Raw genomic sequence first — 13,934 nt, forward strand, 5'->3', positions numbered from 1 at the left:
CACAACATACAGTATTACTTTCTTAGCTATAGCTTACATATATCCCTGGCATATTACATAATTTATGCAACAGCATACAATACATTTTTGGGCTCACCTTGTTGTGCTGTACTCACTTGAACAGAAAGGTAGCGTGGCAGTCCTTCGTGGGCAAATTTTGTCATCAAACTTTGTCAAAGTCTGGCATTCTCTGGATTTATGGTGCTATCAAGACAACTGGGAACTCTAAAAAAAACAAGGTTGAATCATGATGATGTCAGTGATCTTCAGGTTGTATCTCTAGAAAGAGGCCAGAGTTCCCGACTTGTAATTCCGAGTTGGATGACCGTTCAAAATGTATTTTCCCAGTCGGAGCTAGTTTTTTCCCAAGTTCCCAGTTGTCTTTAACCCATTGAAATCAGATTTCCCAGTTCTGAGTTTCCTGTTGTTTTGAGCGCGGCATAAATCATGATGGCTTGACACCATGGCCAATGTTGAATGTTAATCTTTGAAACGCTTTAACCCAGAATTGGGACCACACACTCACTCCAATGAATAGCAGTCTAGTGATTGCCACTGATTCCTTCAAAACCACTCATTGTTGAATTTGCGACTTCCAACTTTTTGTGTAATGTCCGATGAGCACCGATACGTTTTATCTATAATTTCTCTTCATATGACAAGGATTAAAAAGGATTTGCCAGTAGATTGTCGACTTGATTCAGGATGATGACTGCTTGCATGCTAGCTAAGATTTTGAAAGTATGACGTTGACATGATCAGTTCAATGAAAGCTGTTGTAGATATAACGTGATTTAATGTAATTTTATCTGTGGCCAATGACCTTGAGCCATCTTGGATAGGCACTTCTAATGTAACTCTATGGCAGCACCCAAGGGGCTTGTATTTTCGAGCTCTACCCTTAGATTTGGAGGTGACGTAGTGTCCCCATGAGTGACAGAATACTGAGCCAATCACGGCGCAACTAGAGAACATTACCAACCCCTACGCTGTGTCTTTTCCACTGGCTGCCCCACCACCACAGAAAGCACTGAGCTGCAGTAGGCTGAAACACCTGCATTTTGGAGCTGCCTTATGCAAGAAAGCAAAAAAGAGACAAAGTTTGTATGCGACTTAATTAACTTACATTTTGTAAAATATTTTTTACATTGTTTGCAAACTGATATGTGACACGTATTAATGACAAAATAACATGCAAAACAGGCATCCCCGCAAAAAAAATGTTTTTTTATTTGTTGCTAGAAAGGTGGGTCTCAAAACATGCTCTGAATGACTGGTCGCGACTGGTTATAAACAATGTACAGAATGCAAGAGAACAATGTAGACAGAGCTAAGATTTTCACCAAAGCAGCGCAAAATATATCACAATGTTTAATGGGTACTTAATCATGATAGGACAACGGTTGACATCGCCCAACCCTAGTTAGCTACAGTAATTAGCTACTGCCATCAAGTTGTTAAACTATTGATACTTTTTAAAATATTACTGATTATTGTATGGGATCAATATACAAACGTTTGGAGAAAGATAACTTGAAAAAAACATTTTGATTGAGTAAATGTATTTATTGGTTTATTTTCTTTTCGATAAGAGACTAAAATTAAATAAATTGAAGGTTATTTGTTGATGTAATTTTTTTTATAACAATTTGTGACATTAGATTTTGGGTGGGGTCACAAAAAATGGGTGTAGACACATGATGTATTTGAAATTCCATGATCAGACCTTCATGATCATAATACAAAAACTGCATTAACTGTCAAGTCTAGACACGGCCAGAGAGAGGGAGGGGGGAGAGAAAGACAGGGGAGAGAGAGACCAAGGAAAAGAGAGAGAAAGAATGAAAGACCAAGGGAGGGAGCAAGAAAGTGCTGTTGAAGAGATAGAAAGAAAAGAAGAGAGATTGAGAAGGGCAGAAATAACTGATGATGAGATATGGAGGGAAGGAGAGCGAGATTAGGGAAGGAAAGAGTCTGTGTACCACAGCAGATAGAGAAATTATCCCAGAAAGAGAGAGAGAGAGAGAGAGAGAGAGAGAGAGAGAGAGAGACAGAGACAGAGACAGAGAGAGAGAGAGAGAGAGAGAGAGAACTGCAACGCAGGTTCCCATTTCGTCAGCAGCTATGTTCAGTCTCTGAACTCATGATCCTCAGCCACACAGTATTGGATTAGAATAACTATTTCGTAACTGTTGACGCATTCCCTCTCGGGAAGCTCACGGCATTCCCCTCATATCTATAATACATTCTTCAACGGATGATCAATTGAAAAGGACTGTAGATTTAAAAGGGCTGACTTTTACGCCTTTCCTTTGCACATCAAAACAACTTTTCAGAAGAAAGGCATTTTTACCTTGTACTGTGTGACATAACAGTACCGTCTGTCTGTAAGTGGTTTATCTTGGAAACCTGTCATTAGGCTTGTTTTTGTCCTTTACCAAGAGACACCACTGAGAATACTGTACTCACAGAGCCCTACCTTAGAGCAAACACAAAGAGACAAGAGGATGAGTGAGTGAGTGAGTGAGTGAGTAGTGAGTGAGTGAGTGAGTGAGTGAGTGAGTGAGTGAGTGAGTGAGTGAGTGAGTGAGTAAAAAGAGAGAAGGAGAAGGAAGCGAACGTAGAGAGATTAAAATGGGATGAGACCCAACAAAACCCAACCAAACCCTAATATTACTCTTTACAATCTGTATGTCTGTATGTGTGTGTGTGTGTGTATGTGTGTGCGTGCGTGCGTGTGTGTGTGTGTGTGTGTGTGTGTGTATGTGTAAGTGTGTGTGTGTGTGTAAGTGTGTTTGTGTGTGTGTATGTGTGTGTGTATGTGTATGTATGTATGTGTGTGTGTGTGTGTGTGTGTGTGTATATGTGTATGTATGTGTGTGTGTGTGTATGTGTGTGTGTGTAAATGTGTATGTGTGTGTGTGTGTGTGTCCAGACAGCTCTTCATCCTCACCATGTGTATGGGTGTGCCGGTCAGGTCCCTCTCTGTGACCAGTCGGTCCTGGTCAGTGACGTACAGTCCCTTCTGTGCCAGGGCCTGGATGATGGCGTTGTGTCCCAGCAGAGGTTTGACGGCATCGCTGCGGAGGATGAGGCTCCCCGCCCGGCAGTAGAGCTCTGCAGACAGCAGCAGGCATGCCACCGGGGGCTTCAGGTGCTCCTGACTGTACTGGTCCCTGTAGAAAGGGTCCACCAGCTCCTCCGGGACCGCATCTGTGAAGGGAAAGAAGAGGAGTTAGTGTGGTGATACGATGAACATAGTTTCTCTGAAAGAGGGGGCCGGATTACTTTGGGGGTATGATAACTGTCAACTGGGGACGTGTCTGTGGAGGGAGCGGGTACAGGTAGAGCTGGGACGATAAACCCCAAATTATCAACACATTATCAACACCATACCAATCACTTATCACAGGCATTACGATAAGTAGCCTATACTAGAGAAATGTGAAGTTTGAAATAGGTTTGCTAATATGAGTGATTGTTAATGGGATAATTGTTTGCTACAACCATCAGACTAGTAGTAGTAGTTTAAAGGACACTTTTTTTCAACTGTGGTGCACATTAACCTTATAAACTTCTCATTCTATTTATTGCTATCGTATCAATTCAGGCAATTTATCTCGATATGGATTCTTGTCCATGTCGCCCAGTTCTAGCTACGGGTTAGTGTGGACATAAGATAAACAGAGTTTCCCTGGGAGGACGTGAGGATGGGTGGGCTACATAAGTAACATTATAGTCAGCTCATTTTGGGCTGTCCGTGGAGAGAGGGGAAACAGGTTACTTTGGTGAAACAATAACTGACATGACTGTACTGGCCCCTGCAGAATGAGTCCACTGTGATGGCAACAGGCGTGCCTGTGCGAGCACACATGCTTCTCTCACACACGGATCTTAGGCCTTCTCCATTGACGGCGTGCTTAAGAGTGTGTGTGTGTGTGTGTATATGCATTAGGCTTGGGCGGTATATCATTTAACTCCAGCAGAGGGCTCTAGCTACGCATCTCATTTGCAAACTTACTAGCTAAGTGGCTTCTTGCTTACAGCAGAGACAATCAATCTCCCCCTGGATCAAGATTGATTTTTTTTTCTCTCGATTAATTTGTTACATTTGTAAAGAAATAGCGCCCTTTGTGTGCACTGATGGTAACACCGTATACACCGGTATGGTACAGGAATGGTGTGTGTGTGTGTGAGACAGAGAGAGAGGCTATTCTTTGTCTGTTGACTCACATGCTAAATCTGATTTACTTTATCTTTATCTTCAAAATAGCCAGACACACACACACACACACACACTCAGGGGCAAAGAGTACAAGACTTTCTGCTCTTCTCTGGTGTGTGCCATCACATGATGTGTCAAGGGGTCCCAAGAGTGTTTTTGAGGCTGAGAAAGGGACGGAAGGGGTTGAAAGTTGGGCTGGGAATTGCCAGGGACTTCACCATGCGATTTTATCACCATACTTGGGTGCCGATACAACATGTGTGGCGATTCTCACGATTCTATATGTATTACGATTCGATACTGCAATTTTATTGCGATTTCACGTTCCAAACATATTGCCTTGCTGCAGAGAGACACATTTTCTGCAGAGAAAATTAGTTTTGATCAGTCATGGAAATAAAAGTGCTGAAAACATTCTCACTATTTAAAGTGAAACAGACAGCATTGTAGCTAAATTAAATAGTATTATTTAATTTATATATATATACACCCCCAGGAAGAATATGACTTTTAAAAACATTTTCTGTCAAGCAAGTATTTAGACATTTTCATCAATTCTTAAAATGTTTGGGAATGACGTATACTGTACTAAGGCATTTGTGAAAACTCTATAGCAATACAGAATGGGAAAGCAGCTGTGCGTTTGGACAATTAACTGCATTAAATAAAACCTGAACCATCTGTCTTGTCCAGGACCAGAGTCGATGCAGACCGGTGCACCAAAGCCAGTCAGAGATACAGTAGGCCTTTATTTGCCACACAGGCCTGCCATCATTCACTTTGAACTGGACTGTGTGTTTACAGGCAGTAGGGCCTGTCATCATTCACTTTGAACTGGACTGTGTGTTTACAGGCAGTAGGCCCTGCCGTCATTCACTTTGAACTGGACTGTGTGTTTACAGGCAGTAGGGCCTGTCATCATTCACTTTGAACTGGACTGTGTGTTTACAGGCAGTAGGTCCTGCCATCATTCACTTTGAACTGGACTGTGTGTTTACAGGCAGTAGGTCCTGCCATCATTCACTTTGAACTGGACTGTGTGTTTACAGGCAGTAGGGCCTGACATCATTCACTTTGAACTGGACTGTGTGTTTACAGGCAGTAGGTCCTGCCATCATTCACTTTGAACTGGACTGTGTGTTTACAGGCAGTAGGACCTGTCATCATTCACTTTGAACTGGACTGTGTGTTTACAGGCAGGTAAACCCTCTCAAACTTTTTCAATTTGTTGGCCGTCATAATTGCACTGATAAACGGTGGGGAATTGTAGCCTCCTCGTCCTTCTGCAGCTTGCCTGCCAACAATGCATGCTTGTCCCAACCAAGCACCCAAAGCTAATTGGCTAGCTACTTCCAGACACAAATGAGAGAACACCCCACTCTGACCATTTTACTCGCCATAGCAGAGCTGATAGGCTGTTTACATGTTATCTAGATCGTTCGTGACTAACTCTTACTTTCTTTGCCTACGTTAACTGACACCGGTCAGTCATATTCAGTGGGTGTTACGTTAGTAAATTCATTAGTTATTCTGGGCTCTGGCACACTCAGATGAGAGTACTCTGAAATTGGAGTAGATAGCGAGAGTGAATTTGTGTTATCCAGTTAGCCATATGCTAACTGGATAACAGTCGTTCAGGTTCTTGCTAGCTAACCAAATGACACCTGCATCTCTAGCTGTGTAAAGTATAGCCACCAAAAAACAATATTAGGGGAAAAAGTCAGTCACTCACCCACTCCAATGACATCCTCCTAGCAGCTAGCTAGCTATCTAGCTAACGTTAGGGTCCATGTTTTTAGCTTGCTACATAAATAGATGCGCTAGCCTATTAGCTACGCTATGACTGACTTGTGATCTTTGCCCTTGTATTGACATTTCCAGTCTTAGTTAAATTTGTCCATTTTGTCCAAAATATTGAGCCATTGACACTGAAACAGTGCACCCTGAATGGAGGCAGCAACAATGTACCAGGCCAGCTGTGATTTACAACCTCATAGCAATGCTTTTTGGACTACCAAGAAATGTATTGGTGAATTATATCAGTCATGCATTGAACCGCATCCATCTACTCTGGCAAACATGGAATGTAGAGTCAAATAGAACATATATTTGTAAAACCTCTTATAATGTTGGTTTTGTTGCATAAACTGGGAATGTTATGTTTTATTGATATTATGACTATCTGTTTCTTTCATAACTGCAAAGTAGTTAAAACTGTCAGTTCCACTTTAAAAAGATGATGAAGAATGAGCGATAGGATGAAAAATACCAGCATTTTGACACAGGTACAGCCAACTAGCGCTAGCTAACGCTACCTAGCGAGAAAAAAAAATCTATATATGTTATATATCATTTTTTGACTAATCAATATAATATTGTCTGTAACTGTATCGAATTCCCACCATCCCTAGTTGAAAGGGTGCGTATAGGGTAATGAGGGCGTTTGTGGTGTGTTTGTGTGTGTGTGTGCATACCTGGTGTGCGTGAGGTCATTTCCCCTCGCCATGGCTGTGAATCACAGGCACAAACAGGGGGAAACAGGAGACAGGGCAGGCATCTTAAACGTGTATGATTACATATTTGTGATCATTTCTGAGTGGTCCCTACAGCGTACCATCGCAAATATGTGATTGAAACAGTAGTAACAGAACATTTGATGTAACAAACGTGTCTAAACAGCATTGTTGTCTGAAAAGCACCTAAACAATTGTTTGTACTGATGGGAAATAAAAGGTCTTTACAACTTTATTTCTCAATTTCACCTTTTATTGTTCAGAAAAGAGACGCGTGTCAGCTAGGCTAACAACAGCTACACTCTTTATGATGGCAGCCATGTTTGTTTATGTTTGACAAGCGATGACTCCCTAATCACAGAATTCCATTCACTATAAAACGCAAATAAACAAAGTAAAAGATGGCTGTGGCTGTGTAAAAGATGGCTGTAGCTTAGCTTTAGCTCATCATAATCAGTATAACCTTACAAAATATATTTTACACACATCATTACAATCGAAAACATGCGAATAAAACAGTAAATACATTATGCTCCATACAGTGCATTCAGAGAAAGTATTCAGACCCCTTGACTTTTTCCACATTTTGTTACATTCCAGCCTTATTCTAAAATAGATTAAATCATTTGTTATCCTCATCAATCTGCACACAATATCCCATAATGACTCAGCGAAAACAAGTTCAGACATTTTTGCGATTATATATATTTAAAAAAAATTTGAGATGCCTTATTTACATAAGTATTCAGACCCTTTGCTATGAGACTCGAAATTGAGCTCAGGTGCATCCTGTTTCCATTGATCATCCTTGAGATGTTTTCTACAACTTGATTGAAGTCCACCTGTGGTAAATTCAATTGATTGGACATGATTTGGAAAGGCACACACCTGTCTATATAAGTCCCACAGTTGACAGTGCATGTCAGAGCAAAAACCAAGGTCGAAGGAATTGTCCGTAGAGCTCCGAGACAGGATTGTGTCGAGGCACAGATCTGGGGAAGGAACACATTGGACTCCATCATTCTGAAATGGAAGAAGTTTGGTACCACCGAGACTCTTCCTAGAACTGGACGCCCAGCCAAACTAGGCAATGTGGAAGAAGAGCCTTGGTCAGGGAGGCAACCAAGAACCTGATGGTCACTCTGACAGAGCTCCAGTGTTCCTCTGTGGAGATGGGAGAACCTTCCAGAAGGACAACTATCTCTACAGCACCACTAATCAGGCCTTTATGGTAGAGTGGCCAGACGGAAGCCACTCCTCAGTAAAACGCACATGACAGCCTGCTTGGATTTGCCAAAAGGCACCTAAATTACTCTCAGACCATGAGAAACAAGATTCTCTGGTCTGATGAAACCAAGATTGAAATCTTTGGCCTGAATGCCAAGCATCACATCTGGAGAAAACCTGACACCACCCCTACAGTGAAGCATGGTGGTGGCAGCATCAGGCTGTAGAGATGTTTTTCAGCGGCAGGGACTGAGAGACTAGTCAGGATTGAGGGAAAGATAAACGGAGAATAGTACAGAGAGATCTTTGATGAAAACCTGCTCCAGAGCACTCAGGACCTCAGACTGCGGCGAAGGCTCGCCTTCTAACAGGACAATGACCCTAAGCACACAGCCAAGACAACGTAGGAGTGGCATCGGGACAAGTCTCTGAATGTCCTTGAGTGACTCAGGCAGAGCCCGGACTTGAACCCGATCTAACATCTCTGGAGAGACCTGAAAATAGCTCTGCAGAAACGCTCCCCCTCCACCTGACAGAGCTTGAGAGGATCTGCAGAGAAGAATGGAAGAAACTCCCCAAATGCAGGTCTGCCAAACTTGTAGCGTCATACCCAGAAGACTTAGGCTGTAAATGCTGCCAAAGGTGCTTCAACAAAGTACTAAGTAAAGGGTCTGAATACTTATGTGTTATTATTCATTTATTTTTTTATACATTTGTTTTTAAAAACTAAAAACCTTTTTTTGCTTTGTCATTCTGGGGTATTGTGTGTAGATTGATGAGGATAAAAAATAAATACAAAATTAGAATAAGGCTGTAACTTAACAAAATGTGGAAAAAGTCAAGGGGTCTGAATACTATCCGAATGCACTGTACATACATACTGTGTGCTACAGTAGAAACAATAACACGACATACAGAAACTATAATGATAACGTAATAAGGCACTTACTTTGATAGGAACTCACACGTCCAAAGTTATTACTAGTAAGGAAAACAACATTGAAGGCAATGCAGGTGCCAGCCGGAAAATGTACCGGGGGGCAAAAAGTTATTTTCTGACTAGAGATGCCCAAATGCCTGCATACTTGATCTGGAGAAACTCTGGGGAAGTGCTTAGGCTCTCCTTGAAGAGAGAAGTTTGTTCGGCTCAGCAAAGCCTCAAACATAAATTGACCGCAACAGGGAAATGGGCTTCTTCTTTGTGAATGAATGAGGAGGCGGAACACACCTCAATTCAAACTGTTAGAAAATAAAACTTGTTAAAAAATCATTTGAAATGGACAAGTTGAAACATAGCCTATAGATAATTAGCAGGCAGCCTTGGTTTGAGGCAGCGTAGGTTAACACTCCTTTTGCATAACAATCCCACTTTGGAACAGTGAGTGTATTCTGACATTACACGCATAAAAAAACTCACGCTCGGGCGACCGACAAAGGTTAGTCCTTAATCCGTCCAATAGGCTTCATTTGTTTTTGCCCGATTGAACATTTATTCTGCAATGTATTCACAATATCATTTTTTACGATATTATCTAGATTCTATGACTCCAAGTATCGACCGTGATAAATCGTGATACATGTAGAATAGCAATGCATCGGGACACCTAAGTATGGTGATCATATTGTAGGACTTGGTAAAACGAGAGTGCTATTAGCCTAGTGAATGGAGAGGTCAGAGAGCTAGGCAGGCAGACACTTCTGAAGACGTGGGCTACTCGTCTGGATGGTGGACTGGCGAAAAGGAACCGGGGTGTACAGCGGACACTGTGGCCTACTTGTAGGAAAGGCAGACGTGTACAATGTATTTTTACAGGAGGTAAAACTAAAAAAATGGGGTTAGGGTTATAGTGTATCATTTCCGACATAAGTGAGGACTCTTCATCCCCTATCAGCAGATTAAATTTCTTCCAAGGAGGGTTCAGAAGCTCATTTCGAAAGTGTGTTCTCACCCAGAAAGACGAAAGTGGGCTATTTCCGACAATGGCGGGTGTTTACCATTCCAACAACCACTTAACAGTCTGTCCCCACTATACTGTCCCCACTCCCCACTATAACACCCCCTCATAACCCTGAGAGGGTGGACAAAAGCTCCTATGACCTCACATAGCCTCCTAAAACAGCACCAATGCCAAATACAGTAGTAACACAGTCTACTAAACATCTTTATCTGGACGGTACCTTATGCTGTACAATGTTAACAGTGTCTTGCCATGTAAGTGCTGCTAGAAGAAATGGTTCTATAAAGAACCAAACAGGGGGTTCTATGGCTTGGTTCATATGGCCCTCAAAAATGTTCTATAAGATCAACAAAGCACCCTTCTTTTTAACAGTGTGGAGTGCAGATACAACCTTCACAGAGTAAGTGGGCTTTAGTTTTCCACAAGTTCATCAAACGCTGCCGCGTCAAGGAAAACCCATCTCCTTTGTGTCTGCCATCAAGCAGGAAATAGACAGGAAGTAGCTGCCGCAGGAAGTCCAAACACGAGACCTGGAATATCGACCGTTACCGTGCCGACCACAGGAGTCGTCCAATTGGAGCACAGCACAGGGAGGGAACATTAAAGAATGTACACCAGTCAGCAACATTACTTGTCTGTTACTATGCAGTTATTACTTTCTTAGAAACCTGTGTAGCCTATATCGGCAGTTGATAATGTCTGATTCAAAACACTGGGTTACATCGCTGAGAAATAACTAGATATATTTTAGCAGTGGCTTTCAGAGGTAACATTTTTGTTCAGTTGCTCACTATGCCAATTCATGTTGGACTACTTCTTTTCCAATGCAGTACGAACATCAATTAAGTCAGACCAAAGTATACTAGAAATGTTGTCACTCACATTGATTGTGGCTAATGAATTCACACGTTACTAGACTAATTAACGTTAGTGCTCAGAGCCCGTATGTAAAGCTGAAGCATCTTCTGTTGGTCCTTCCATTGGGCCCAGTCTCCAGCCTGGAGGCCTCTGCATTGTGATGTAACTGAGACAAATGCTGCCACTCTAGACTGGGTCTCCACGACGTCAACACACCACAGATGTTACAGAGACAGGAGAGAAGAGTAGGGTCTGAGGAGAGCACCAAATACAACAGCTGCTCAGTGTTCAGCATGCATTTTGAATGGGAGAGATTGTTTTTGGAATTGTCTGCATTACGTGGGTCAAACTACTGTCAGAACCATAGTAACTAGACCAAACGTGGCTGTGTGTGTAAACTAAGACTTGGTTGATGAATTGGGCCACCCTTCTCATGGTGCTGGAAGGAAGCAGTAATGTGTGTCACCAGGAGGGACAGGAAAATAACCCAGTCCTGGTATGCTAATAGCCTGCAGTCCTCTATGACAGAGTAGTGAGGGGAGGGGAGCAGTGGACAGGGCTTTCCACCATTTTATACACTTGAGAAAAGCGTACAAATGACATGCTGGAAACTATAGGAGGAGCTACCTAGTCTATGTGCTTAGCATAGTGTCGCGTGGCCATTGAACGTGAGAATCCTTGGCTCCCAAGGCTAGCTGCAGCATAACCCTCTCTCTCTGTCCATTATTACCATACACAGACCGAGCAGATGGTAGTTAAGAGTGTAGCCTCATTAAAAAACTTCCGTAGAGAGCTGGAGTCAGTCAACCTCCAAGCCCAGAGCCAGCCGGCTGGAATTACTGACTTCGTAGGGCTGCTGCTGCCTACTGGCCAAGGCCAAGCCTTCCCCCAACTACACTGGTAGCAGATTTTAATATAGGCTAAGTGTTGCCTGTCATCCAGAAACGCTACTCTAAATGTTTTCTGTTCACATTCTAATTTCAACCACCCAGTGAAGTAACAACTGTGTTATTGTCAAGTCACATGGAATGATCCAATAAGGCCTGAGGTATATTTATTTAACAAGGCAAGTCAGTTAAGAACAAATTCATATTTTCAACGATGGCCTAGGAACAGTGGGTTAACTGCCTTGTTCTGGGGCAGAACGACAGATGTTTACCTTGTCGGGATTTGATCTTGCAACCTTGCGGTTACTAGTCCAACGCTCTAACCACTAGGCTACCTGTATATGGCCAATAAATGTACAACTGCTAAGGGATGTTCTTACGCACGACGCATCACGGAGAGCCTGGATACAGCCCTTAGCCGTGGTATATTGGCCATCTACCGCAAAACCCAGAGGTGCCTTATTGCTATTATAAACTGGTTACCAACGTAATTAGAATAGTAAAAAGTATTTGTTTGTCATACCCATGGTATACAGTCTGATATACCACGGCTTTCAGACAATCAGCATTCAGGGATCAAACCACCCAGATTACAATACTGTTTAGATGTTTCATCAACCTGTATATGGCCATGTGGCCATTACTGTGAACATCAGGAACCAGCTGCAGTTACTGATCAATCAAATGCCACAGACATCAATGCAGATGGGAGAATAAGTACATGATCAACAACAGCAACAGCGTCCTCTGCCGTGTTCATAACAGAAAAACCGGAGATATTGGACAAACGTGCAACAGTTAGTCTGTCCATCCCCTGCACTTCTCCTCGGACACAGACCGTCAATTAGAGAGCCCTGGTGGGACTAATACAATGACTAATTAGCATGTTTAATTGTCGCTCGCTGTGAAGATGATGTTACAACAAGGCTATATTGGGGCCAAATAACACATTCTTAACACAGATAAGACATGCTCTCTTGGCCCACCGGAAATACCGAGGTTAATTATGATAAACCCTCTGAAGATGCGCGCACTGACACAATTTGTCCAAATGTTGCATCACATTTGACACATTTCCACCCCAATATTCAGAAAACAAAAAAAAGGGCGCCACCTACCTGAGCCGAAGGCTTTGGCCACAAGCCATGTCAAACTACAGTATATTTTGGCCCTTGTGAAATCATAGTGATCAAAAGCCTTGATCGAGGGCACGATAAAGGTCCGCCTCAACGCCTTGGTATCTGCCGCACCGCTCATCTTCACGGCTGGCGCGCTCGGCCTCCTTTACAGAGAGGGAGATGGTCGGTTAGCTCGTGGAATTCTACCGGCGGCAGATGACATCCCGTCCAAAGGAATTCGATGCAGCAAAACTGTTCTTTCCGTTCAAACTTTAAATGCGTTATCTAGCCAAATACCGACTGGACACCGTTATAATTCCCCACACTCAGATATATTGTGGCTCCTTCCCGTGGTCCTTATACGTTCACCGTTTTATTTCCATGTGTCCGATACTCTCAGTACGAGACGAGAATTCCAGCCAAGCAACTGCAGTAGTTTTGGGGATTTTCATCCATTGATTCCCTGACATTATCTTCAGGGATGCCAAGCATACCGTGGCTATGTTTATCTACGAAACGGGTCGCGCATTTGCCCGAATTCTATTCACTGGAACAGTTGAATTACAAGGTATAAGTAAACGGAAAAGGTTGTCCTTGTCCAGAATTGTTCTTCATAACTGTTTTTAGTTTTTCCTCTCCCTCGATCACGGCGGCGTCTCCCCTGCGCTTTTCCTGCCGCACTGGCCTCAGAGGCGAGCGCCTCCAGAGCGCCTGCGCGGTCCACCCAGAAGTTCCACAGCGGTCCACCCAGAAGTTCCACAGACACAGTGCTGGATACAGTGCTGGATACACTGTTGGATACAGTACTGGATACAGTGTATCAAGTATCTTGTGAAATTCCCGCCTGACGTGTTTCCTCTGCACTTGGAATGCCACTAGGTCTACGCTCAGTATGCCCAAACATTTCTACTACAACAATTACCTTTGACGTAGTTATGCTGCATTGAATGAAACTTGTTTCAAGCATGGTTACTTTTGGTCGTATAGCCCATGTGATTAGGAGCTTGGATTACTTACAATAACTGTGTGATGACCTAAAGAGGACGTATAGGGTGGTATACTGTAATAATCAAAGCAGGGTGAATTTCAGTGCTGTGAAATTATATTCACTAATCTTTATTTAACCTTTTGCTACTATACTAATAATA

The 13,934-nt window shown here is 42.7% G+C and overlaps 1 protein-coding gene across 1 annotated transcript in view; it reads right to left on the minus strand.

The window, feature by feature from the left end:
* LOC139376343 (calmodulin-regulated spectrin-associated protein 2-like) overlaps nucleotides 1–13,432 on the minus strand; it is a 75,269-nt gene extending 61,837 nt beyond the window's left edge. The window contains exons 1-2 of the mRNA XM_071118770.1: nucleotides 12,787–13,432; nucleotides 2,954–3,213 (exon numbers count right to left, since the gene is read on the minus strand). Coding sequence (XP_070974871.1) covers nucleotides 2,954–3,213; nucleotides 12,787–12,925 — 399 coding nt within the window. The 5' untranslated portion in view covers nucleotides 12,926–13,432. The remainder of the gene's footprint in view (nucleotides 1–2,953; nucleotides 3,214–12,786) is intronic.
* Between the last annotated feature and the right edge of the window lie 502 nt (nucleotides 13,433–13,934).

The sequence above is a fragment of the Oncorhynchus clarkii genome, chromosome 20 (genome assembly GCF_045791955.1).
Source record: "Oncorhynchus clarkii lewisi isolate Uvic-CL-2024 chromosome 20, UVic_Ocla_1.0, whole genome shotgun sequence".
In the NCBI taxonomy this organism is placed as follows: domain Eukaryota; kingdom Metazoa; phylum Chordata; class Actinopteri; order Salmoniformes; family Salmonidae; genus Oncorhynchus; species Oncorhynchus clarkii.